Source organism: Euleptes europaea, chromosome 9 (assembly GCF_029931775.1).
Source record: "Euleptes europaea isolate rEulEur1 chromosome 9, rEulEur1.hap1, whole genome shotgun sequence".
Lineage (NCBI taxonomy): Eukaryota > Metazoa > Chordata > Lepidosauria > Squamata > Sphaerodactylidae > Euleptes > Euleptes europaea.
Genome location: NC_079320.1, coordinates 41,270,687 through 41,297,862, shown reverse-complemented (window position 1 = coordinate 41,297,862; position 27,176 = coordinate 41,270,687). Strand labels below are relative to the sequence as shown.

Sequence of the window (27,176 nt, the reverse complement as noted above, 5' to 3'; positions counted from 1 at the left end):
CAATCAGCTGTAGACAATAAAAACAGCAGGCCTTTGCCCAAATCTGCCTTTTACTAGCCAGTCATGAAAGTGAAAACCATGACTGTTTTACTGTGACAGCTACCCTCATTTGTGGCATAGCAGCCTCTAAAGAAACAAAACTTCAGTTTACAATTGCTTTCTAGCCTTATCACCAACTACATACTAACATGGCTTGCCCCAGTTTGAAGCTGTTATAGGTGAGTAGATTGCTGCTGTAATGTCTCTATAAGCAGAACTCCAGACGTTTTCCAAATGGTTTTGTGGAAAGGTACATTTTGACCCCTTAGCCAACCGTTCACTGTGATCAAAATTGTAATTAAAAAAATATGGATACCTGCTACAAGCCTTTCTTCTGACAGGTTCCTATTGTTTGTATAAATCTAGGTTAAACCTGTGCTCATTCAAACAGTGCTCACTTAGAGAAGGTACACATGTATAAATTCCCTGCTGTCTTCAAGCACTGTAGAAGAGAACTCTCTTTGGGCAACAATAACCATAGACAAATAGGTCATGAAGTGTTTTAGGACGACCTTGCATTTCCTGGTAGAATTAACTGCAGCACTACCGACAGTACGGTACAGCACACTCAGTACAATGCTTTTACTTACTAGAGAATACTGCGATGACCTGGCATTTTGCAGTTTTAAGCAAAGCTAGTTGCTACTACTGCCCTCATCAAGGACGCAGCACACTCTGCCTCAGTGCCCATGCCCATAGTCCAGCAAACTCCACCAATTCAGTTTAATATAACAGCTGCTAGAAGAAAGCATCCATGTCACCATTCCAAAGAGAGGGAAGGGGATTTAACTGTGTTCCTCCTTTATTGGAAGGGCTCACTAGTAATAAGGCAAGGTAAAGCTGTTTTTCTACAGCTTACAGAATCAGAGGTAATAATTAAGATACACATATTAGCCACTGTTTTATATTTTTCAATATACTTGTTTCTTCTTAAAATACTAACACACAGGTTCAGACGTGCGCAAGCACTAAAATGTTGTAACATTTGAGCTGTATTGGTCTATACTGATCACAACATTGTACAAGTGTGACCTTATACTTTGTGACATTGCCAAAATTTGGTTTTTAAACTGATTTTATAAAAATATTTTCTTCCACATCATATTTGTGTCCTTATATATTCCGAATACCAAGCACAGAATCAGAATATTAAGATGGTCTCTTTAGAATAAATACATAACTAATCTTGACACCTTTTTTCTTTCGTGACCCTCTGACTGTAGTATATGGACATAAGTAACTGATTACACCTCTATACATGGTAAGTGGAACAAGCAACCGTAAGATAACCCTATTCCTCACTGAGCAACCTATGTGGTGTTACAAGTGAAATAGAAAGGGACAACATATGAGCCAAGTACACCCATTTAGTAGTAAATGAAGTCTTTTTTTATTTCAAGTGTTAATGGTAAAAAAAAGCTCAGCACAGCTGTTGTATTTAAAAAAGTGAAACTACCATAAGTACTATTTTCCTAGCTCAGTAAGTTACACACATGAACCCAATGTCCTTTAATGACATATTAGTTGAGAATTATACAGTACATCTTATGAAGACCCGTAAAATTAAAGAACTACTTTAAAATTTTAGTGATTACAGGAAGTCAGCATTCACAGCTTTAATTTCTTTTTTCGTCCTCTTCCATCAGGTGTACCATCCAGTTTACGTTTCTGTGCCTGAGGGGAGAAAAAGTTAAGCCTTAATCCTAAGAACTTACTGGCCAGGATCCAAAAAGCCACTAAAACAAGAGTGCCCTCGCTCTCCCTACACAGAAAATTACCATTGCAATAGGGTGGGGTCCAAAATGATTTGTGAAATAGCATGCAAAAAGGAAGGAGAGTCAACAACTAGCATAAACTCAACACAGTCTAATCAAGTCTTTGGATCATTACCACTAATGTCAAGTAATTTAAGTACTGCTAAAACAGTTTAAAATGGTGGTTGAATGTAATAAAAACTGATCAGAATGTGCCATCTAGAGGGGCAGAAGAAAGCTCGCTAAGGGAGATCCTGGCTGAATCCTGGCTGAAATAGGGAATAAAGGAGGCTAAAGCGACCATGCGTTTTTGCCCATTATCACATCTGCCAGTGGCAACCACTGGAAACACTGATGACTACAAGGGTGGAGCTAACTGGCCTCTAGGTTCACTGACTATTGATTACATGCATTAATTAGCTGTTTAATAAAAGCACCATAATAGGTTCAAATTTTAGACACACTCACCAAAGATGGCTTTGGTCCACGCTTCTTCTTCTCTGCTTTCTCCTTTTCTTCCAGTTCCATGTTCTCTCTTTCAATCAAAGTGATTAAAGTATTGCATCTTCTCTGCAGCTCCTGAGTTGCGACAAAGGTAGGAGACTCAATGGTAAGGTGGCCACAACATACAAGAGCTCATACTACTTTAAACTGTAGTATATTTCCAGTTCTCCCCACTCTACAGAAGTAGCCTCTCATTCCCATCAGTGAGGCCTCAAGGCAAGTATGTATGTATATAACCCCCCCCCAAAAAAAGCCCTATAGCTAGTGTTCCTTGGAAACCCACACATAGCCAAGCTGGCAACATGTTCAGGACGTCAACAGGCAAATCTGTATAGAAAAGGCAATGAACAAGGCCAGCAGAACCAACATGTGGGCTGTCATCAACAACATGGCAGAATGTACAACTGTACAGATTGCTTTTGATAAATGACTGGCAGGGTGGTGCCATTCAGTCACGCCAATATAAAACTTCCTTAAGTGTGTATGTAAAGGAAGGGAAAGAGCCCATACAATTCTATAACAGCCTTACCAGGCTTGCTAATGCATGAAGCACAGGTACCTAGACTATTGGACGCTACACCAGGAGCTTAGGCAGACTATGCATACCTGTAGCAGAGTCTGCAAAAGTCCCTCAATAATTGTGCCTGAAAGAGGCAAGTGATGCTGCAACTACACAGGAATCAGTACTCCAGGTGTAGCAGTTAATTGGTTCTGGCCCCACAGATGCCATCTCTGGGTGAGGTTATCAGTTCTTAACACCAGGTAATCATTTCATTGTTTGCTACTGAAAGCTACACATAGCTCTTGTATGCAGCTTCACACTGGCAATTGTATGGGAAGCTCTGACAAAAACTAGGACTACAAAGATTATCTATAATATCTGGGTATGCAGTGTATATGTGCTGTGAACAGGTTGGATGTAGCAAGTAGAAGCCCTCAGTTATGAGAATCCGTTTCTTCACCAAGTGAGATACTGCTCTCAAAGTGCAAATAGATTTTCGAATGATAATACTCCTTTAAAGCCAGCCATGGAAATTTGCTTTTGGGCAATGTGGGGAAAGTCCACAACACAGCCTAAAGATTTTAATGATCTGTGAAATAAATATTTAAGACATAAATTAATACATACCATTGCAGTCCTGGATTTAAGGAACCAGTCAAATCTGAACTGGGGAGAGTTACGAATACATTGTCTCAACTCATCATAAACATTTTCTTTATCAAATCCTAGTTTGTGAAGCATACAGATCAAAAAGCGGTCTTCTTCTTCTGTATAATTTTTTCCTTTGTTAGTACCATATGATATTCTCAGCTGGTGGAAAGGTGCTTTGTATCTGCCAATCTAAGGAAAACAATTGTTTAGCCCACAGAATTATTTAGGTATACATCAGTTAGCAGCAGCAAAAGACATGGTATAATTAAATCTCAATTTAATTTTACGTTGTAACATTATTATATCCTTCTAACAACTTGACAGGCCCTCGCTTATAGAAAACTGACCTAGACTTTTCTTTAAAAGAGTGATTTTTCTGTCTCCCCAACTGGAGAACAGACTACCAATGTACAGCTTCAAAAAACAAACAAACCAGGAGTAAATTCTATCTATAATATTTGGCATTTCCAGGATTTTAGACACTTAGAAAACGCACTGAGGTTATTTTAGAAATATGGAAAACTGGGTGATACAAAGAACATGTAAATAAGAGTGTCTAAATTATACCAATAACAACCTGATAATTCAAGGGTAAACTAAGTGGCAAATACCTTTGTGTCAAGTGCTTTTTTAATACTAATCCTCCTCTGGATTCGAGCTTCACCTCTTTCAATCTGAGCCATAATCTTCTCGATATCTTGGAGTTCATTACATCGCTCCCAAAATACAGCTGAAGAAAGTCATCTGTTAGTCTCGCTTCACCATTTGCAAATTTAAACCAAGATTAATTTCATGGCAGAAAAAAAAAATTTTTTTTGCTTATTTGGTTTATAGTTTTTGCTATGTTAATACTTCCAGAATTAATTGTCTTCTATTTTTGTTAGCATACTACCAGCTAATAAAGCATTGCTGTAGTTCCACAGTGAGAATCTAGAGAAGTTGTTACTGTCGGGAGCCTGCTCACTTGCTGACCTCTTGTGGCCAATCAAAATTGCTCCATAAAAGGTTGAGAATCTGGGAGCTGGATAAAACCTAATGGAAGTCATTAAATTGGGGTAAAAAGCCTCCTCCCTTTAAATCTATCAGTGCCCCTGATCACTTGTACAAGAAGGTCTAAGCTAAAAATCAATAACAAAGGGTAGCTCGTGAGTTTCTTCTCTACCAAGTTCACCAGAACAGTGATAAGATGCCTGAAATGCTTTCAATTTACAACTCAGCCATGAGCAGACCTGGAAATAAATGTTTGGAGATATCCAGTTACCTGGCTCTTCAGATGTATTTTTAATCAATTTTTAAAACATGAAGAGCCCCAGAACTACTTGAATATTATTGAGATACTTTAACCTTTCAAGAATCAGCCTCCCAAAACTCAGCCTTGCTAACGTGAACATAAGAACATAAGAAAGGCCCTGCTGGATCAGACCAAGGCCCATCAAGTCCAGCAGTCTGTTCACAGTGGCCAACCAGGTGCCTCTAGGAAGCCAAAAACAAGACGACTGCAGCAGCACCATCCTGCCTGTGTTCCACCACACCCAATATAATAGGCATGGTCCTCTGATACTAGAGAGAATAGGTATGCAGCATGACTAGTATCCATTCTAACTAATAGCCATGAATACCCCTTTCCTCCATGAATATGTCCACTCCCCTCTTAAAGCCCTCCAAGCTGGCATCCATCACCACATCCTGGGGCAGGGAGTTCCACAATTTAAGTATGCCTTGTGTGAAAAAATACTTCCTTTTATCTGTTTTGAATCTCTCACCCTCCAGCTTCAGCAGATGACCCTGCGTTCTAGTATTATGGGAGAGGGAGAAAAAGCACGGTGTAGTTAAATCTCCTCAACAGAAAGGCAATGTTACCAGAATACTCAATGACTTCCTCCGGAGTCTTTCCTTCCACTTCCCGAGCTATGTTTTCAATGTCATCACGGCCCCATTTTTCATTAGCTTTGATGAACTGATTGAAGTCTCTTTTATTCCAGTTTGTGAACCCCTTGAAAAGGAGTAAAACAAGATGCTTAAATGTTGTCATACTTGTTTCTAAAAAGGCCCACATTATTTAACTTTGTAATCACCTGCCTTGGGAGCCTTTCACACCTGAGATCAATAGACTGAAACGAAAAAAGCCCCCCCCCCTCCAAAGAATGAAGTGCACACTCAGGTGAGGTTTGTCATAGATAGCTGACCATACCTGGGTTAACAGCTTCTCTTTCTCTTCTAACTCTTCTTCATTAAGGGGCTCAGCTTCATCAATTTTAAGTTGTTCTTCCTTTTGTGCCTGGGATGCATTTGGCAAATCAGGATTACGAGGAATCTAAAGAAATTTATATTGCATGACTGATATCTTGCAAACAATATAAATCAGAATACCCTATATAAAACCACCAGTAACTTAGTACTACGATTAAGATGTCAAATTTTAATACTGCACCAAAATTACCTCAATTTAATCTCAATGTTATGAAGAGATCATATGGATGTGCTTTCATGATTACCTTATACCCAATGGTCTTCCTATAATAAAGAATTTCTTTTTCCAGTAGCTCAAACAAGCGTGGTGGAAAGAACTGGAAATCCTGAACATTAGGTTGTTTTGGAGGTCGTGGTGCCTTGGGGGAGGAAGAGAGAGAGAGAGAGAGAGAGAGAGAGAGAGAGAGAGAGAGAGAGAGAGAGAGAGAGAGAGAGAGAGAGAGAGAGAGAGAGAGAGAGAGAGAGAGATCTAACATCTGCATTTCAAATTTACAGTGCAATCCTAAAGAGAATTACTCCAGTCTAAGCCCATTCATTGCAATGGGGTCAGACTGGTGTAACTCTGCTTAGGATTGTACTGTTAGTGTATTTCACTTTAACGAGGTCTATTAATAAACCAGAACTAAACAGCAATTAGAAAATACTTTTCAATTCCCTCAGAAAATTATGGAAGATAAAACTACTTCTGACTCATGCAATCAAAGTCACAGAAGGAGCACAATCTGAAAAGTTACTCAATGGAAAAGGCTTTTTCAAATTGCAAAACAGATGCTGCCCTGTCTGCCAGTTAAGATTTTCTTCCCAAACAGTATTGTCGGTGGCCCCTGCCTGCAGAGGTAAACCAAGCAGTGACCAGACACAGGAATTGTTCAGTGGTAGCAACATGCTCTTGAGAAAGGCTTACCCACCCCAGTTCACCTGGTACCAACTTTACTGACCTTTAGATACCAGACTGAATCATTTCTCTGTACCCATACTGCTCACTGAAAGGTTCCATCTTTTAAATTGTTACAGTTATGGCCCGCTTCTAGCCAGAAGGCTGTTTTATGGATACCATTTTATGCTAAATATTTGATGCTGCCTTTAGGAGCTCTTAGTTTGCTTTAATACACATAACTGTTGCTGTGTTTATTATTTTAAGCAGTTTGTTTTTTTCTTTGTGAGCTGCCTTGAGCAGTTCTCTGGAGAGGTGCCATTTACATTTTCTAAATAAATAATATAACAAGTGACATCAGTTCCTACATCAGTTTAATTCCCTGTCTACTTTCACTTACACAAATGAGCATTTTGCTAAAAAAACCTCTCTTCTAAGCATAGGCAAGTTTTACTCTTTTTCCTTCCAAGTATTTTCATATTTTAAAATGATTTAAAAAGCTCACCTTTGGTGCTTTTGGTTCACTGACACGAAGAGCTTCCCTGAAATAAGCATCAACAGCATAATTTGCTTTTCTCTCACGCTTCGGTGGCTCAATCCATTCTGTGAATGCCATCTGCAGCAGGAAATGTTTTTGGAAAACATAATTAATATAAATCTATAGCTTCTGTAGGTGATTCTGTAGGCCAACGGTCCCCAACTTCTTTGCGCTCGTGGGCACCTTTGGAATTCTGACATAGCATGGCGAGTGTAGCCACAAAATGGCTGCTGCAGGGGGTGAAGCCAGCCACAAAATGGCTACCGCAGCTTAACTTCAGTCACACAATGAAGATTCTTGTGCTATGGTATGTAATTGCTGCCAAAGCAACTTTTTAAAAAAATCTGCACTGCCAATCACATCTCCAGTGGCCAATCAGAAGCTCTGCTGGACAAAGCCCCACCTGGCAGCCCACTTTCAAAAAACGCTTGGCATGTGCCAGGAGAGATGTTAGTGGGCACCATGATGCCCACAGGAACCATGTTGGGGACCCCTGCTGTAGGCAATATGAAAAATAATTCAATACAAATGTAAAGTACCTTTTGCTTCTCTCTATAATCTTCCCCTTCAAAGTTATACACGCTGGACTCTGTATCCACTGTAAAGTTTCTGAGTGAGCTTTCACCCATTTTGGAGAGCTTCTCATTAATTTCTGCAGTCTACAAATACAGACAAATCATTTTCAATATAATCTGCTCAGCAACTGTATGCTAAGAATTTAAGCTTAAGCATGTACTTTACCTCTAAACTGAAAACAGTTACAAAATGAATTGGAGCTGGCTACTTCATATGTTAGTCACTTTGAGTTTGCGGAGATAAAGTGGGGTATCAATATTTTAAATAAATATAGTTCATGCGGAGATGAAGTGGGGTATTAATATTTTAAATAAATATAGTTCATACAATGCCCTCTCGAGCACAATATTTGGGATTTCGAAAAACAAAAACTGATATTAATACTGCTGTTTCCTAACACATGGCAACTCACTTTCTTTGCACCTCTTTCCAAAATACCATCAATATCATCATCTGTAATTTCACTCTCTTTTGAAGCAAAGACATGGGTAGCTCCATGTCGAATCATCTGCAACATTTCATCTTTTCCTAATTTGTTCAGATTTTGATCCACTAGTCTTCCTGAAAATAAACAGACAGTTGTCAATGCCAAAGAATTCATAGCAGTAAAGCTTTCAGTCTATCACTGAACACAATTCTTTGTTATTTTACAACAATGCTCTTTGTCTTTATTTCTGTACTGAAGCCAGGGCAGCAATACTGTCAATGCTAAGGCCACAACAAGGGTAACTGGAATTTTTAAAGGAGGAATTAGAAAGCATGTACTCTTAGAACTCTCTCTTTTCTCTTCTTTGGCTTAGTATAATTTATAATACTACTGAAAAATATAAATTCAGTGTTTTTATTTTTCACTGTTCTTTCTAAGAATTATCAAACCATAATAATGCTAAGCTGGGTCAGTCCTGGCTAGGACTTGGATGGAGAGACCACCAAGGAATACCAGGGAAGCTATGCAGAGGAAGACAATGGCAAACCACCTGCTAGTCTCTTGCCTTGAAAACCCTACTGGGTTTCCATAAGTCAGCTGTGACTTGACGGCACTTTACAGACAATAATGCTACAAATAACTCATCAAACTGCATCTAAAATTGTGAACATATTAAAGAAGAACAGAAAGTTATGCAATGTTATTTACCTTGCTGAATAACTATGGAATCCAAACGGAGTTTCATTTCTGCTCGTTCTACTATTCTTTCTTCTACTGTGTTGTCTGTAATGAATCTGAATACTCTAACAGTCTTTGTCTGGCCAATTCTGTGTGCCCGATCCTACACAGGAAAGCATTCAGTAAGTTATAGTACAATATCAGAACTTGCACCTAATTAAAAGTTTGCACATCTCTGCATGGATTTTAAGCAGCAAAGAAAAACTGCTTAGAAAAAACCTATGCAGACCCAAATGTTTTTGCCATACAGGCTAGTTTTTCTTGGTATTGTTATTTAATTCAGGTTCTTGCCAGACAGCAAAAGATAGGCAGTGCACGATAAAAAAACAGAATATGAAGGGGCACCCTAAAGACTCTGGAAAGAAACTTAAATCTGGCTCCTGCTTTGTTTTTCGGCACATGACTAAGCCATTTTTAGTTGGATCTTACCATAGCTTGAAGGTCTACTTGTGGATTCCAGTCTGAATCATACAGAATTACAACATCAGCTGTAGCCAGATTGATTCCTAGACCACCAGCACGCGTGCTCAGCATGAACACAAATTTTGAGCTGCCAGGCTCATTGTAGGCATTAATAGAAGCCTGTGTAAGAACAAGTCAGATATCAGTGGTCTGAAAAAAAAGTACTAATAAAAAGGTAACTTGTAATTTTCTGAACACTTACTTGTCTTTCGTCATGAGGTGTCTGCCCATCAAGCCGACAATATTCATAGTTTCGCCACATGCAGTAATCTTCTAAGATATCTAAGACTCTCGTCATCTGACTGAAGATGAGTACACGCGAATCTGTTCAAGGTATTAAAGACAGAAAATTTAATTGTTCTCTAGATTTCAAGCCAGCTATTTTCCAGATTTGTAAGAACCATAAGAAATGGCTTCAAAGTTGAATTACCGATGTTACCTGCAGAGGTGCACAAAAGTAAAAGTCATCAATGAATTCATACTTTAAACATATTGGGCTTGATCCAATTATCACCTTTTGCCTAGTAGGATTCAACAACACTCTTCCATTGAGACTTCTTCAAATTAATGAAGGTTTAGCGGAATGGAGTCATAGGATCCAGCCCATTAAAAAAAAATCTCACAAAAATGATTTTCATTACAAAATTTATTACAAAATTCATAGCTATAATAAAGTAGTAAAATAAACCTGAACTTTAAAAACATAAAAGTAGTACAATAAAATAGGAATAAATGGTATTTCATGAAAGGAGAATTAGTTTATTATTGAAATAGCAAACGTTAATATACAAGCCAACTTTCCAACAGTAAAACCAACCACAAACTCAAGCGAACAGGGCAGACTTTGCTTGATGCCTAGCACAACTAAGTAGGAGCCAGGAAAATTTGTCTAGGGGGAAGCCATACTGTAGAGCTCCAGTAACCATCCATCCAATTTCTGCAGAGTAGAAGCATTAGAGAAAGGCCTTCAATGGCAGCCACAGCTGCTACTCAGGCACACGTGGAGAAAAGATATAGTCCTTAGCAGTACCACTGCACACTCAAGTATTACTTTAATATTTAAAGCAAAAAATGCAAGCAATTGAAAATATTTATTTCCTCCATAGCAACCTTGTGCTTGGTTGCTATTTTATTAAATAAGAAAATTAAATTTGTATAATGTCAGTTTTTTCATTTAAGGCTGAAACAGCAACCAGGCAGGAGTAGAAGGCACAAAATTAGGTTGCTAGGGAGGAAATAAATATTTTCAGGTGCTTGCACTTTTGCTTGCACTCCAAGAGTGGAAATCCTTGCAGTCACAGAAAAATCAGTATGGCTCCAACCAAGTGTTTCTGTACTACAAATCCACAGAAACATGTACTGATTCAGTCATGCTACTTATGTATACCATTTCTTGTACTGTTCAATATGTCAGGTTTAATACTTATGCCTTGTTTCAGATTTCTGCAATCCTGGCCCTATTATATTGTTTATTAGATGTCTTCTCATCATATTGATTTTATTGACTTAAATTATGTAATGCACCTAGTCTGAGTGAGAAAGACAGACTTTAACAAATAAAAATAAATAAATATTTGCACTTTTAGATCTACAGAGTTGGATGCCAACTGTCCACCATTAAAAGCTTTTAACATAGCACCACCCCCTCAGCAAGCTTTGGACTGGCAAGCTAGTGAGTCATTTATGTCATGAAAACCACTGAGCCTGGCTATGGCCTAACAGGATCTCCCTCCCTTCCCCACCTGCTGCTTCTAATGTATCAGGTAACCGGGGGGCGGGGGCTGTTCAGCTCTTTACTTAAGTGAGCTAGGAACTCCAGGCCAAAAACTCTGAAACCCAGACAAGCAATCTTGAGAAGAGTTCCTAAACTAGGAAGGTGGTCTCTGTGATATGGGATATAAGTTTGGAAGTCCCTGCTAGAGAAGTTCATCTTTGCCACCTGCTCCAGAAATCCCACCTCCCCACTGTCCACTTTGTTAGTTTTATTATCTGTATACTGCTGTTTTATTTATAAGGTTGACTTTTGAGGCAAGTGAACAGTTTTCAAGAGGCTGGACTTTCCACACCATTTTCCTTATCCTTGTCACTGGAACAGAAATTCTAGACTAAGGATATCATTTCCATTTTTATCAACTGAGTTAAGTAACGACACTGAACTACCTCTCTGATAACACTGGGCAGAAGGAATGTTCAGGGGGGTACCTTTAGAGTCCTGATTCCTCAACTGTGTACTGCAACTCACACTACTATGAGAAATGCTGTGCCTCAAAATTAAATGATTATGTTGTATCAAACAGAAAAAGCATTTGAATATCAATATTGACAGTATTAAAGCAAATGCAAAAAAAAAAGTTTTATAAAGGAGTCAATATTGTACTACTACTCCTAGCCTGGTTTTTACCTGTCGCCCCCCAAAAAAGCAAGCAAATGTGAAACATGGATTCTTTTCCAAGATAAATATATTACCTTGTTCTTTCAGTTTGGGTAGTAGTTTGTCCAAAACCACCATTTTGCCACTGTTAGTAACCAAATGCATATCTGTTGTGTAAGGTGGGCCAGGCTCTGCTCCATCAAAAAGGTATGGATGATTGCAACATTTTCGTAACTGCATTAGAATGTTCAGTAGTCTCATTTTGTCCAGCTTTCCAGCAGAGTTCAATATATCTATATCCTTCATTAAGATCCTTGTGTACCTGTATTAAAGACAAAAAGTCAACTAATGTTCATGCTGCCAACACAATTTAAGCACCTTTCATATGAGGACAGTAGAATGTAATGACTCTGGACCTACATTCTAATTTTAACTGCTCACCATTCTCTCTGCATTTTGCTGAGACCAACATATATTTTAACTTCCTTTTTTGGAGGCAAGCTCTTCTCCACATCAGCTTTAATACGCCGCAAGAGAAATGGCCGAAGCACCTATCAATGATACAAACAATATGAGAGGTCAATCTTGAACACTGAACAATTACAATTTCATTCTTTACAGATTCCTTTTTATTCAGAACTATGTGGCTTTACCTTTATTCGTGATTATAGGCTTTCCACGAGGAAGCTAAACGCAGGAGTCCAAAGGCCCACACCAACAACTCCATCTCCACACAATATCTGCACAGTTAGTTCTGACTATAACTCCGCATTCTATACTAAACAATTATGACTTGTTTTTTTAAGGAATCTAAGCTCAAAGGGCATGTGGCCTTTTATCTCAGCCACAGAAATGTTGTTCCAACCTATAATTTTGGCGTATCAGTTGAAGATCACAAGATGAATCACTCTCAAAGTTAGCTGCATATACAAGAATGCGATGTAGGTTAGTGAAAGTGATATAATATTGCAAGAGCAAGTCAAATTAAAATACTCGTTTCAAAAACTCACCATATGAAGCCGTTCCACTAGCCTTTGGTCCCCCAGACAGTTGTTTGTATCAAACCATGAATCAAAGTCCTGTATTAAGTATTAAAATGTTACTAAATGCACTCTAATTTCAAAATTTACCATTTCTGTGTGACTTATTTCTCAAATATGTATTAGTGAAAACAACTAAAACCATGAGGCTCTCAAGGGAGAAGCAGAATAGAGACTTTCTTCTTATGCTTTAAAATTACTACACCCACATTAAAAAGGTAAAGGCCCCCTGTGCAAGCACCGGGTCATTCCTGACCCATGGGGTGACGTCACATCCCAACATTTTCTAGGCAGACTTTATTTACAGGGTGGTTTGCCAGTGCCTTCCCCAATAATCTTCCCTTTACCCCCATCGAGCTGGGTACTCATTTTACTGACCTTGGAAGGATGGAAGGCTTAATCAACCCACAATTACTATGCATTAATTTACAACTAGTACAGAAACACACAATGCAACTGAAGAGCACCAAATCAAAAATGGTATAATTTATCTAAGGAGGATTAGTAAAGCACCCAGACAAATAAGACAAGATTAGTGTCAGAAGGTGATCAACTGGATACCACTAAACGTGTTGCTCCTACTGTAAGGTGCTGTGATTAAGGCCTTACATATAGTGACATCAATATGTTCTAACAGCAGATTTTTTTCAGGATCAGTATCCTTGTGTATTCTTTAAAAATATAAAAGCCGAGTTTTCCACCTCCCAATAAACCTATGTTTCCACTAACTCAGTGTTGGAACCATTATCACAACACATTGATTCTTTCTACATCCTTTCATATCCAAGTCTACTTTGTATATAAAGGACATAGAAGACTTTATATATATATATATGGTAAAAGGAGTCTTTGTTGCACAAGAAGCAGTATTAGTTACTTGGATGTGAGTTGTCTATATATTAGCATTCCCAATTATTAGTTCCAAAGAGATACAATCAAATTTCTGTTACAAACAAATGTCCTGATAAAATTGACAGAAGTATTATTGGAGAAAATTATTTTAGGTTTTCAAACAATTCTCATAACAGACAATGGAATTGCAATGGATAAGCCCATTGGCCCCAAATGTTGCCAATTTAGTCATGACTGCATCGGAAGTATCTACAATTTGTAATTCATTTTTCTTGGATATATTATCTTACAAATGTTAGGTGACAACAGTTTTGCAATACCTACATGCAGCCAGACAGAAACTGGTTCTTTGTATGGATAGCCATAGTATATGAGACCATTAAATATACATTTCAGCATGATAAAAAAGTCCTTTCTTTTTGGAACACAGATGTTTTCAGGAAAACAAACATTATCTGTATATCAAATCTACAGACAGAAGTCCATCGTTACACTTTTCATCCTCTAACATAGTACAAACACTACGATCAGTATCTAACAAGAGGAATTTGCCGTATCAGCATTGTTTACAATACTGAAAAGATTATAGACTAGGAAAGCAGCTTCAGGCTACAAAGGGCTCTCATATGGTAATTAATAAATCTGAAAATCGGGCAGATCAGGTGTCACAACAAGAGCTTGTAGTAGATATATAATCTAAAGATAATCATTTTTTTGAGCTGTGGATTGCTGTATGTGGAGGAAATCACATGTTCGAGTTAAGTGGAACATTAGTCTACAATGAAGAACAGATTATGAAAGATTAATTGGAGATTCAGTTTTTTATGAACAGATTGCAAATGCATTAGTTGGTGGGGTGACTATAATTATTGCTTAAGGAGATGGAATGGATATTCATACTCCAAACAACTGTTCCTCTGGCCCTCAATTCTTATTTAGAACATAGCCATTATATATTAATGGATCTGACCTGTAACTCTGGAAGGAATTGGGTCCTAAAATAGTTCTAAATAATGAATTTGTTCAATGTATGTTTATACTGTTCTCCATTTTTTTGCCTTATTGTATTAATTAGGAATGTGTATTATGAATTACAATTAAGTATTTATAGAAAGGGGGAATGCGATCAATTTGATTCTTCCCCTATTTTACATATTAGGAGCATGTATATAAGCCCTATATATGTTGGGCGGGGAGAATCACTTTCTCAGCTGCTTTAAAAGCTGCTTTTGGAATAACGTTTCTGATAATAAGCTTTACGATCTGGGTAGAGTAAAATTCTACACACCACTTTGTGTGATTAAATACAGAATAAATAGGTGATATAAAAGATACCTCACCTGGCGGGAACCTGCTATCTAGGGTCAGCTTTTAAACCTGCTTGTCTTGCAAAAAGAACTTGAAATTTTTGCCAGTTAATTATTTGACAGCTGTATTATATGTTTTATATATGTTAACTGACCGGGTGTTCTTTTTAAACAGAAAAGTAGAATATAAATAAATATAACTGAAGTTGTGCAGTGGGAGGAAAACCTGAGAACAATTCCAGAGCCGCTAAAGAGACTTACTGAGAGATTCTTCTGATTCAAAATGTTCTTGAACTGTATTTGGACAATACTAATTTATTACTATTTAAATGTTAAACAGTGATTCTGAAGACTTCTTCTCAAGTATTTAATGAAAATGTCTAAGGAAGAGCGTCCGTCTCAAAACAGTAGCAATGGACCCCTGTGACCTGCTAGATACATTTGCACACTTGCATACTATTTTTTAAAGATCTTAGTTCATATTTTCTCATGTATGTGACTTTGAAATTTCACAAAAAAATGGTTATAGGTATATCTTCAGTCTAGTTGTATTTGTAGCATTTGTGAATCTATACATTTAAGTAACCTACCCTGTTTGATAGTTAGGTATCTTACCTCAGATGAATTAAAGACATCCGGCAACAGAAAATTAAGAAGTGCCCAGAGTTCATGCAAGTTGTTTTGCAGCGGTGTTCCAGTTAACAGCAACCTGTTGGTAGTCTTGAATTCCCTTACAATTTCTGACAACTGAGAAAACAACAGTTAAGAACTTAAAGAAATATGTTTGTGTAAACTAAAAGTTTATGTTCATTGCATGTTTAAAATTACCTTTGATTTTTCATTTTTGATCCGGTGAGCTTCATCAATAACTAAGTATCTCCAGTTAAATTTTTTGAACACAGATTTCTCTTTAATGAGCATTTCATAGGATGTTACACACACATCCCATTCACCCGGCAGCAAAACATCTCTCACAAAGGTAGCCTGTTAAAAAAAAAAGGACTATTAACTAGTACAATATTAATTATTAGAATATTTATATTCACCTTTCCCACCACAGACAGAAGGCTGCATATAAATGTTGATGTAAACCATATTACACAACAATACACTGTATTTAGATATTAGTAAATACAAACAAAACAGATCTAGATCCATCACCACACGCACTCAGCTGTATAAACATCATTCAGTACAACTGCCCTAAAATGCCTCTTTAAACAAGATGACTTTACAATCCCTCCAGTGGAGGGAGTCCTGACTTCATCTAGGAGACAGTTCCAAAGAACAGATTTAATAGAATGTAGGGCAGGACACACCGTAGAAAGCCTGGAAGATACAAGTTGGCACACGGGTTCATAGTGGAACTATGAGGTACTAGGCTGTCTAGGGTAAAAACCAGCACTTTGAATTTGACCCACAAACAAAGACGCCACCAATGCAGATAGTGTGAAATTGGGGTGATGTGATGCGTAGATATGAGCTGTAGATAAATAAGCAGTTGCATTCTGTACCAACTGAAGCTTCTGGATCAACTTCAAGGGCAGTACTATACAGAACACATACTGTTGGAAGTTATGGAGGCACTGATCTGCACACACAGCTCAGCAGCGTCTGCATACGAATCCAACTTCTACCTAAAACGGCAGTCGAAAAAACTCACAACTGCATTATTCTGATCCTCCAACAATAAAGCAAGTTATTTCCCTCCAAAACCTCAGACTTACTGAACAGAATCACCTTCCACATGCCTGCATTCAGCTTTGGACTGTTGACCTTTAGCTACTTCACCACAGCATCTAATCACTGGCACAAAACAGAGATTAACCTTTGGCAAGAGATTCAAACCTGCAGAACCCCACAAGATGCATCCTACACCTTCGATTCGGAATTGTCTACAACTTGGAAACCACCCAGATTAAAAGAACCAACTACAGCCACTTCAATGCAGTACTTTTACAAAGTACCTTCATAAAACTGAAATGTCTTGCTCTGTCAAAGGCAAAAGATAAATCAAGCAAAAATTACAAATGCCCGTCCTGTATCTCACTGTATGTGGACAGCATCCACAAGATAATAGTCTCCCTTCCAGAACCAAGTTTACAGTCAGACTGAAACAAATCACAGACAATTGTCAGCAAAAAAATCCCTACTGCAGTTCTGCCACTCGTCTTTCAATCATTTTACATTAAACAGGCAAATTTGGCCTGTAATAATTACTCTGCCAACAAAGTGTTACATTAAACATTGATGGACAACCTCTTTCAGGAGCTTTGGGAAACCCCCCTCTTGAAATAAAACTTTAATACTAACCAAAGGAATCCTCAAAAGATTTAACCAACTAAGTGGGGCAGAGATCTAGACTACGAATGGTTGTATTCTGGATCCTGTCATCATCAACTAGGAAAACAGAATGAACACTATCCATAAAAAATTGACCAGGCAGAGAATTCAACACTTCTATATCCAGGCTCGCATTAAACTGAAATCAGACCATATTTTTTAGCAGCAAAGAAACATGCAAAATTGTCAGCTAACAGCCAAATTAGTTCATTTTGGGATTCCACTTTAAGAATAGATGCTGAATAATCTTAAATAACCGTATTGCATATGTTTCACCTGATGCAATAGTAACTAAAGAATTAAGAGTTTTCCCCTGCTATCACTGCCACATCGCATGCCTTCAAATGGGCTCTATGGCATGCCAAATTTTCAGCCATCCTCACTCTACCTATCTTCCAATATTCTTCATAATCCCCCAACCTCCTAGTAAACCAAGGGGCTGGAGTTATCTTCAAGGGTGTGAGAGAACCCTTCATAGAGCCAGATGATCCAATCCTCCAATAAAGCATCTATAAAATGGTTACTGAAGATTTCAAAATACCACTACAGCCATCAGAAAACCAGTCACATCCATAAATCAGAGGGTGGACCATCCAATTACATTTTTTCCCCAAAGTAAAGGAGGTGTAATAACCACCTGGGCATTAAGTTTACAGTGGTTTGACCATGACACATGCATTATTACATCAAGCTACCTTAACAGACTACAAGTCAACTGCTTGGTACAAAAATCTCAATGCAGAGTATTACCCCATTAATGTGTAAGGCTAAAATAACCTGAAACAGAACCATGGCTCCAATGAAATCCTAAGCTTGTCCCCACAAAGAAACCCACTATGGATATTACAGGTCTACTAATGCAATTAGCCTCAACACTAGGCCTGAGGTCACCTCCACCATCTCAGTCAGGCTGACAGTAAACTAGCAGAAACTCCAAACCATCCCTTGCACCCAACACAATACAGACCATCCAAACTGGTTAGTGCTTTCACCAGTAATGTACATAAAAATAAAACAAAACAAAAAACTCCCCGAGAACTATGTAACAGCCCCACATTCCCCAGTATGGAACTGGGAAAGAAGACAAAACCTAGATGAAGTCATTTGTGGAAGAGTTACATAGTCTCATCCAGTCGCGTTTCAGTCATACAAACCAGACTCACCTTTCCTCTAGCGCTAGACCATGCATAAAGGAGATTTTATTTCTACCCGATCTGACATCACACAGAAGCAAATTCAAAGTGGAGATTAAAATCCTTTTATCAGGGACAATGACTGGACGTGTCTCCCCATACCTACAACACCAACACTGCATAACTTTAATCATATAAATCCCCATTCCAAATCAATCAACCCATGTGAACAGATGGCAACCAGACCTCAATACTACCATGCAAAAGAGTCCTTTCCACATGTGCGCTGTATAATCAGGGAGAACTGATTATACAAAGGTACCTTAGGTAGACAGGAATGCATTGTCAAAAAAGTACACTTTTTCCTTTAGATATTTTCTCATATTCAAGTTGATGCATATTTAATCAACTGATTAAAATGCACACGATTAACTAAGATACCGTCATGTGGTTAACAGCCTTAGCAAAACAAAACACGGAGGAGTTCCATACTCACTCGCTGGTCTTTATCACCTATCAAACATACTGCCCGAAGAGTCGGCACCCATCTCTTGAACTCACTCATCCAATTATGCAAAGTTGATTTAGGAACTAGCACCATGTGAGGACCAGGAATGTTTCTGTAGTGTTTCATGTACCCAAGAAGAGAAATTGTTTGCAGTGTCTTTCCCAGACCCTTTTAACAAAATAAATGCAAAGTTAATTTTAGAAGCATCTAGACAATTAATCAGAAAGCATCAAATTATTTACGCATTCATTATATACATTTAATATACTGTGATTATGGGATGTGAAAATCAATTGGCATACTTTTCATAAGTTGATTACGGCAAATCTAAAAGCCAATTTCCATATTAACTAGCAATCTGTTACAATAGGACCACATGTGCACACCCTATGCTCCTATCCCATGTAATCTGGCAAAAAAGGAAGAAGGGAATTTCATGAAAGCCTAGAATACACTTGGGCAAAGATGTGTATTCAAACACCAGGTCTCGTGACACCATACATGTCATGGATGCATTCATGAGATGCCATTATCCCACCAAATGAAAAGGATTGCCATGAACCAGTCAAGTCATCTTCACAGAGAAAATGAGGAAGGGATGTCTGTTATGTCACCTAAGTCACTGTCTTCCAAGAGGAAAGTAGAGTGATCTATAATTTAGTATCCAAGAGCTTTTCTTCCTATCATCACAGTGCATATTTCTGAACGTGAAATGCTCTTAAATAGAAAAAGAAGCAACTTGAAAGTATTCTTGGATCCATAAAACAAAATGGATATTCTACAGTTTACATTATACTGAGGCAAATCAGCACATTAAAATCATTTTTTACTGAAAAACGTACCACCGCTGCTACACTAGTGTTGTCCAATGTTAATTGTGTACGACATAACTAAAATTTAAGTATGTAGCAATTATTTAATTTGATGTTAAAATTTTACTTAAAATTGGTATTTCACATACCATTTCATCTGCTAAGATACCATTGATGCCATTTTCATATAAAGAGATAAGCCAGTTCAACCCTCGAACCTGATAATCACGCAGTTTCCCCCATTTCACATCTGCAATGAAAACAGCAGCATATGTTATAAAATATGTTTGAAGACATCACATACACAAGCACTATTTATCCAACACTGAGCCTAAGTGTGTGAAGATCAGCAGTATCTAAAAATAACTTACTATCACTGACTTTTAAACTAAGCACAAGTGGGAAAGTTCTATAGGGTCAAGAGAACTTGTCAAGTGAGATAAAGAAAGAGAAAGTGATTGAAGGGAAGTGTGCAGAAAGATGAAAGAAGGTGGGAGACAGGAATACATCAACAGGGGAAGTTTCAATTTTATCACTGGAAGTCTTGAATGAAGAGAAAGGAGGGAGAAAACAGCAGGGCAGGTCTAAATACAACATCAGCAATGGAAGAGATAGATATTTTTAGAATGGGTACAGATCAGGCGAATGCAGCAGAATGGCTTAGCCACGCAGACAGCAGATAAAAAAGAGAAGATGAATTAATAACTTATAAATGAAATTATTCAACAATTCACCTCCATGAACACATTAACATAAGACAAAAAATTGAAGAAGTTAGCTAGACCTGAGGATGACAGATGCAACTGCTTGAATTTAAAGGTGTTCAAGATGATATTAGCCCTGACAAGACAGAGATCCTCTGGGTTAGTAGAAAAGCAGACCAGGGACTTCAGATCTCCCTGTCTTGGATGAGGTTACACTCCCCTTGAAAAGCCAGATTTTGTAGCTTGGGAGTACTGTTTGACACAACAGTCACCTTTATTTATTTTGATTTATTTCCCACCCTCATCCAGGCTAGGGTCAGTACAGCTCACAGGTGGCTCTGGTGGCCCAGAGTGAAAACTAGGTGGCTGCAGCGGTCCAGAGTGCTGTTGCCCAGCTTTGCCTGGTGCAATGGTGTATCCATTCCTGGCTCAGTCAGATCTAGTCAGTGATCCATGACTCAGAGACATCTAGACTGGATTAATGCAATGTGCTCAGCTACCCTTGTTTAGAAGCTGCAGCTAGTACAGAAAGCTGCAGCTAGACTGCTGGTTGGGGCCAGCTACCAGGACCACTTGACCCCAATATTACAGCAATTACATTGGCTACTGATCCACCCCAAGACCAACTCAAGGTGTTCGTTTTGACCATTAAAGCCCTACATGGCTTGGGGTGGGGTTATCCGAAAGACCATCTTCTGCCATACATCCCTGCCTGGGAATTAAGATCACAGGGAAAGGCCCTGCTGACCGTCCCATCAATCAATGAAGCTTGTTTGCTGGATTCATGAGAGGGCCTTTTCAGTGGCAGCCCCATGATTATCGAACAACTTCCCTAGGGAGATAAACCAGGCCCCATCACTTTCAATCTTTAGAGGACAGCTGAAGTCAGTTTTATTTATGATTGCATTTGGCTAAATTTACTGGCAGTCCTGAATTGTGATTTTACATTTTGGCTTTTATTTTTTATTTTTTAGTTTATGTATTTTATCTATGTTGTAAGCCACCTTGAGCTCTGTAAGGAAGAAAGGTGACTAGTAAATGTTTTAAATTAGAAATGATCTGAGGTGAGAGTATTTCCAGATAAAAGGCCTAATCTGAGGCTTTGCTCTATATGCCCCACTATTAGGCTCACCACAAGACAGTATCTGCAGCTTTAGTACTACCAATGAGAAGAAAGTCCTCTCAAAGCAGACCCTCTTCACTGATTTCGTAAGCAGACCTATTCAGAATCCTACTCAGATGTATTCAACGGGGCTTCCAGGAAAGGGCTTTTAGGATTGCCGCTTTAGTGCAGTAAAAAGGCAAATATTTTTTCAGGTTTAATAGTTCTTCAGGTTTAATTTTTTTTTCCCCTGGGCAACTGCAATGTTCTTTATTACACGTGTTTTGTGGTTTTACTGTTGCTGGAGTTCTGATTGTATGTTATTGTAAGATTACTTCAGGAGTTGCTCAGTATTAAATTTATAAATAAATATAGATTTTGTTACCAGGAGAAAATACATACATGATGGAGATTCTTCAAATCGGGTGCATACATTAGTCGTCTTTGAGTTTTCTGTCAACAGCTCCTCGTCTTCCTCCTGTTCAGTTCTCCGATGCCGGTAGCTAAAAACAGTATTACAGTAGAGTAAGAAGGTGGTACAGTACTTTCCAACACACACCTACACATGAAAATTACTGGCCATTATGAACTACAAAGCAAATTTCTTAATTTTTAAAAAGCAAATACTAAACTACAAATGCTTTTTAGCCAAATGTAAACTCATCTAATGCTTGCAAATAGCATTCATATATACATATATTATTAAATATCATACAGAAAGAATGAGGAAGCTTTTCCAAAAATGTGATGTTAGGGAATTCTACTTTTGTTCAAGTGTAGAAGGCTTTCCAACAGCACATTTTAAGAAAACTACAGCACACCATTCACAAGAAAGCCATGTTCATCAAGACCAAAAATTAGTACAGATTTCATTTAAAATACCTTCACCTGAGGCAACTAACCACCAATAAACAGATCCATAAATATTATAAACATGAATAAAGCACCACAATATTAAAACTATTTTACAAAACTCAAGTCTCTCAAGTTGTCATCCAATTTTCGGTACACAAACATATTTTGTATCATTGCTCCTCTGTATCAGTATAGACTCTGCCTCTGATTATTTATATGATTTACTCGAGTCATACAATGTCATTTACATATGCACAAAGGTGTGTGTGTGTGTTAATTGCTGTCAAGTCGCTTCCGACTCATGCAAATAACTATTTCAGGTTAATACTTATCTGCAAAAAGGGGGCATAACACCTCTTCACTAGTATAACCATCATAACAGATAATACTCACTCTCCAACTGATAGCAGATTTTGTTTTTCATCCTTCTTTATTCGTGGTCGTCCTGGTTTCATTTTCAAGGGAGAAGTTGGAGTCTTTTGTGCAGCAGGCTGAATAAAATGAGCAAACAATTCTGTCTGCTTCAACAGATAGTCAAATCTGTTTGCTCGATCTGTTTGCTGTAATAAATATGTGACAGTAGAAACATCACAATTTGGATGCTAGAATTCTACTAACATTCAGTATTTCAGAGTCAAATGAATCTCGTCAGACCAAATAAAAGCACATTTCTAGCTTAGGCCAATATAATCTAAATGTGAAAATATACCCAACATTTAACTCTTTGTTTCAAATACAGCATTTTGGTACCCACTTAGGAATGCAGATTTTCCCTGGCATGCCTATCTATTGCTTTCAACATAATCAAGCTGAATCACACTCCTTATCTCTATTTCATTTTTACAGGTAAGAGACAAATGATCCATGCAAAGAATTAGAGAAAATGGAAAGCCATCACAAATTCTGAGGCAAAATGAACATGTTCAGTTCCAACTTGCATCATATATTCTGACAGCCAAGTGTGCCCCCATCTACAAATAATTAAATCTACAGATTGGAGCTATTTAGACAGAAGGAAGATTTTCCTGAAAACTTGGAGGACCCCCCCAAGGCTTGCAGAAAGATCTGAAAACTTTTAAAAGTTTAAATCCCCCCCCCCCCCAAACAGGAGATGAGAAGAAGGGAACTAGGAGTTCAGATGATGGTGACCATTTTCCTACAATTTTATTTGCATCAACAATATGAATCATTTTTGGGGGGGGAGTTCAGATAATAGCGAGACCAACTTTTCATCAACTTTCTGATACTATGAACCACTGTTCTCTGTTGAAAAGTACAAACCATTTTTTCTTCATATGTAGACTCTGGTTCCTGGTTTTCTTTTTGTTTTCCTGATGATTCATCAACCATTTCCTAAATAGGAAAAAAACAATTAAAAGACGACTTAATGGGGAAATAAGAATATTAAACATTTAATTTTGGAGTGAAAGAACTGCTTTGGTAGCTTTAAAAACATTTTGTATAACATTTTAAGGCAGATACACTTGCAACAAACAGGATGCTCGAAACCGACAATGCAGTGTGAAACCATTTTGTCTTGGGGCAAGGTAGAAACACCTTATTTCTAACTACTAAATGACAGCAATATGAAAACCCAAATCAAGTAGCCACAGTCTCACTTGCCCTTTTATAAAGCTGCCTGCATTTTTATCACATTTCACCCATCTTTAATTTTTTTAAAAGCTAGTATCATCTAATTTCAATCATAACAGCTTCTACTGAGCAATTATAAATGATTTCCTACTTGATTCTGTACAATTTGTTTTTGGTAGAAAACCAGTTCTGTTAACATGGAGCACAATTATCCATGTCCATTTTGGATCTTTTAATCTTTCAACTTCAGAATACAACTGCATATGTGTTTCATTCTTCTCAACACTACAGCAACATAGCGACATACGAAATGCAAAAATGAAAACAAAGAGGCTTTACACAAATCATGATCATGGGCAGCATTAGATTGGTAATCTAAGATACCAGATGTACAACGCTCTTTCTAGACAATGAAAATGGGGGGGGGGGCAATGGAGAAGACTAAAGAACTTTTGAGAAACAAGCAAACCAACAAAATTATCAGTTAAGGAAGAGTCAAACCAAGTCATTTGAGAAACTGTCTTAAATGTTTTAAAAAATATATACACAGGAAAGAAGTGGTCTAGGAAAATCTAGGGAGGGGCTGCGGCTCAGTGGTAGAGCATCGGCTTGGCATGCAGAAGGTCCCAGGTTCAATCCACGGCATCTACAGTTAAAGGGACTAGTCAAGTAGGTGATGGAAAAGACCTCAGCCTGAGACCCTGGAGAGCTGCTGCCCATCTGAGCAGATAATACTGACTCTGATGGACCAAGGGTCTGATTCAATATAAGGCAGGTTCATATGTTCATCCTTGACTTCCACATCTGCCTAATGTTTCTACCACAGTTATCACAACAATTCTAAACTGACGGGCAAAGGAAGGGACCTCCTCAACATCAGTGTCAATCCACTTCATCACAAGCACAAAATTAACCATACCCCTAGATACTTGCTTCCTTAGCATAGCAACAAAAACTGAAAAGAAAGCTGTGACTCGGACAAATTTGCAACCATGAATCATAATTTACGTTCACTGTAATTTGTCACTCATGGATTGCACGAAAATTCATGTGGTAGGATGAAAAACACTGCCTATCATAACAAAACAGGAAGGAGAGCAATAACAGGCTAATCAGCTCCTTGCGATAAGCAAGCGTTAAGAGGTGTTAGAAAAAAGTTTTGTTTTTTAACAAAAGCCACCCAACACTAACATGTATGTGTGTGAGGGTGTGTGTGTTAGATGTCTATGAATTCCCGATATTACTTAATAACATTACAGAGTTTGAACAGCCCTCAAAGGACTGGAAGTGAAGGCCGGCGCTGCGAATGGCCAGTTGTGATGTCCTGAAATGGAGACAGCCCTATCACACACCGCAATACACCGAGGAATGGAATAACCCTGAAATCAGTATGTGGGGGGGTGGTATCACGTCATGCAATATTTAAGGACAACATGCCATCTACTGCCGTCCCCCATAACCACTTGTACTACGCAGGACACTTCTACAGCAAAAGTACAGGCAGGATCTTGCTATCTGAAGCTTTGGCACTTGTCTTCCTCTTGAGGAGAAGGGTCTGTGCACTACCCAGAGAGGCTTCTTCCCCACCCAACCTTCTGGTCAATCAGAGGCAGAAACCGCTCATTGCCCAGAGAGAGAGAAAAAGGCCACTTATGTATGGGAGGTTTGGTCTTGGATCTGCTGCACTCCAGATGCACATTTTCCCCATCTGAATCCTCAAAACTCTGCACGGGGGCTTATTTTTGAGTTCTGAGAATTCGGACGGGGAAAAAAAATGTGCATCTAGGGCCAGCGGTTCTCAACCGTTTTTGCTCCATTCCCCCCCTTTCACCATTGTTCAGAATATAATCCCCCCTTCCCAAGATGTGTGAGTTAAGTGCCGTCAAGTCGCTTCCGACTCATGGCGACCCTATGAATGAAAGTCCTCCAAAATGTCCTATCTTGGACTGCCTTGCTCAGATCTTGCAAATTGAAGGCTGCGGCTTCCTTTATTGAGTCCATCCATCTCTTGTTGGGTCTTCCTCTTTTCCTGCTGCCCTCAACTTTTCCTAGCATGACGGTCTTTTCCAGTGACTCTTGTTGTCTCATGACGTGACCAAAATACAATAGCCTCAGTTTAGTCATTTTAGCTTCTAGGGTCAGTTCAGGCCTGATTTGATCTATAACCCACTGATTTGTTTTTTTTTGGCAGTCCACGGAATCCGCAACACACTCTTCCCAAGATAGTCCAACTTAAAAAAAAAAAAAAAACCTACAATTTTACAGATTGCACATAATATACAAGACATCACGCTTTGCTGAATAGTGGTCCCAATTCCCACCCTCCTGGAACCCTAAAATATCCCCCCCGGGGGGGGGATTCCTCCCTTGTTGAGAACCCATGATCTAGAGCACTGGTTCCCAACCGGGGGTCCATGGAAACTAAATTAAGGTCTGCGAAACAAAATTAATATTTTCAATTAAAAGTTCTCTATTATAAAAAACATATTCAAATATTATTCTAAGTTTAATGTTTAACTAACAGTTATGATTAAAGTTTATTTTCAAATTCTCTGAATTTTTATTTTGAACCTTGGGGTCCCTGCACCGAACAAAAAAGTCCTAGGGGTCCCTGGTCAAAAAAAAGTTGGGAACCACTGATCTAGAGAGAGAGCCAAATCCAAGGCAAAACCTCCCATTGCATAAGCGGCCAATGGAGCTCCTGCGCGGTTTTCCCTCCGAAGCGACCGCCTCGCCGTCTGCAGGGAAGCTTCCTCCGGAGGAGGCGGCGGCGGCGGCGCGCTCCCAATGCGCGTTTCTCGGGCAGCCGGAGGCGCTTCCGAGGCAGGGGAGCCGCTCCGAGAGAGAGAGAGCGCGCCAGCCCACGCGCTATTGTCTCAGCCCCACGCGGCTCGGCGCGCGGGGGCCCAGCGCGCGCCCCGGCCCACGAACCGTCCCCATTACCCCCCCCCCGAGGGGCCGGAAGAGTCCCCCAAAGACCCCCACCTGGCCCTCCGCCTCCGGCTCTTTACAGCCGGCAGGCGAGCTTCGCACGGAGGGGGGGGGGACGGCGAAGAGCGCGGCCGACCCGACCCCCCCCCCCGGCCGCCCGCTCTTCCATCACGGCTACCTCGGCGGCATCTCCTCGCCCGCCGTCGCCTCCACCGAGAGTCCCCTCAGCGGCGGGGGCAGCCTCCGCAGTCTCCGCGGCGGCGGTTAGCAAGGAGCTCCCGCCCTCAGCCTCTTGCCCCGCCGTCGACAT

At 39.1% G+C, this 27,176-nt stretch overlaps 1 protein-coding gene across 1 annotated transcript; it reads right to left on the bottom strand.

Moving 5' to 3' along the window:
• Positions 1-1,374: 1,374 nt before the first annotated feature.
• SMARCA5 (SWI/SNF related, matrix associated, actin dependent regulator of chromatin, subfamily a, member 5) lies at positions 1,375-27,176 on the bottom strand. Its single transcript, XM_056855042.1, has 24 exons — positions 27,045-27,176; positions 23,624-23,695; positions 22,736-22,902; positions 21,890-21,990; positions 19,831-19,931; positions 18,858-19,037; positions 15,714-15,869; positions 15,501-15,632; positions 12,697-12,765; positions 12,128-12,237; positions 11,782-12,008; positions 9,518-9,639; positions 9,283-9,435; positions 8,824-8,956; positions 8,101-8,249; positions 7,652-7,771; positions 7,080-7,190; positions 5,946-6,059; positions 5,642-5,764; positions 5,311-5,443; positions 4,062-4,180; positions 3,427-3,639; positions 2,262-2,372; positions 1,375-1,713 (listed from the first exon to the last, which is right to left on the bottom strand). Exons 1-24 carry the CDS (start codon positions 27,174-27,176, stop codon positions 1,648-1,650), a joined length of 3,114 nt encoding a protein of 1,037 aa, XP_056711020.1. The 3' UTR covers positions 1,375-1,647.

Excerpts from the sequence above, each read along its gene's own strand:
- SMARCA5 (XM_056855042.1), bottom strand. The coding sequence starts at position 27,176 with ATGTCGACGGCGGGGCAAGAGGCTGAGGGCGGGAGCTCCTTGCTAACC. Across the intron at positions 9,436-9,517 it reads CACCTCATGACGAAAGACAA|GCTTCTATTAATGCCTACAA; the intron begins GTAAGTGTTCAG and ends GTTCTTACACAG. Across the intron at positions 6,060-7,079 it reads GTGAACCAAAAGCACCAAAG|GCACCACGACCTCCAAAACA; the intron begins GTGAGCTTTTTA and ends TCCTCCCCCAAG.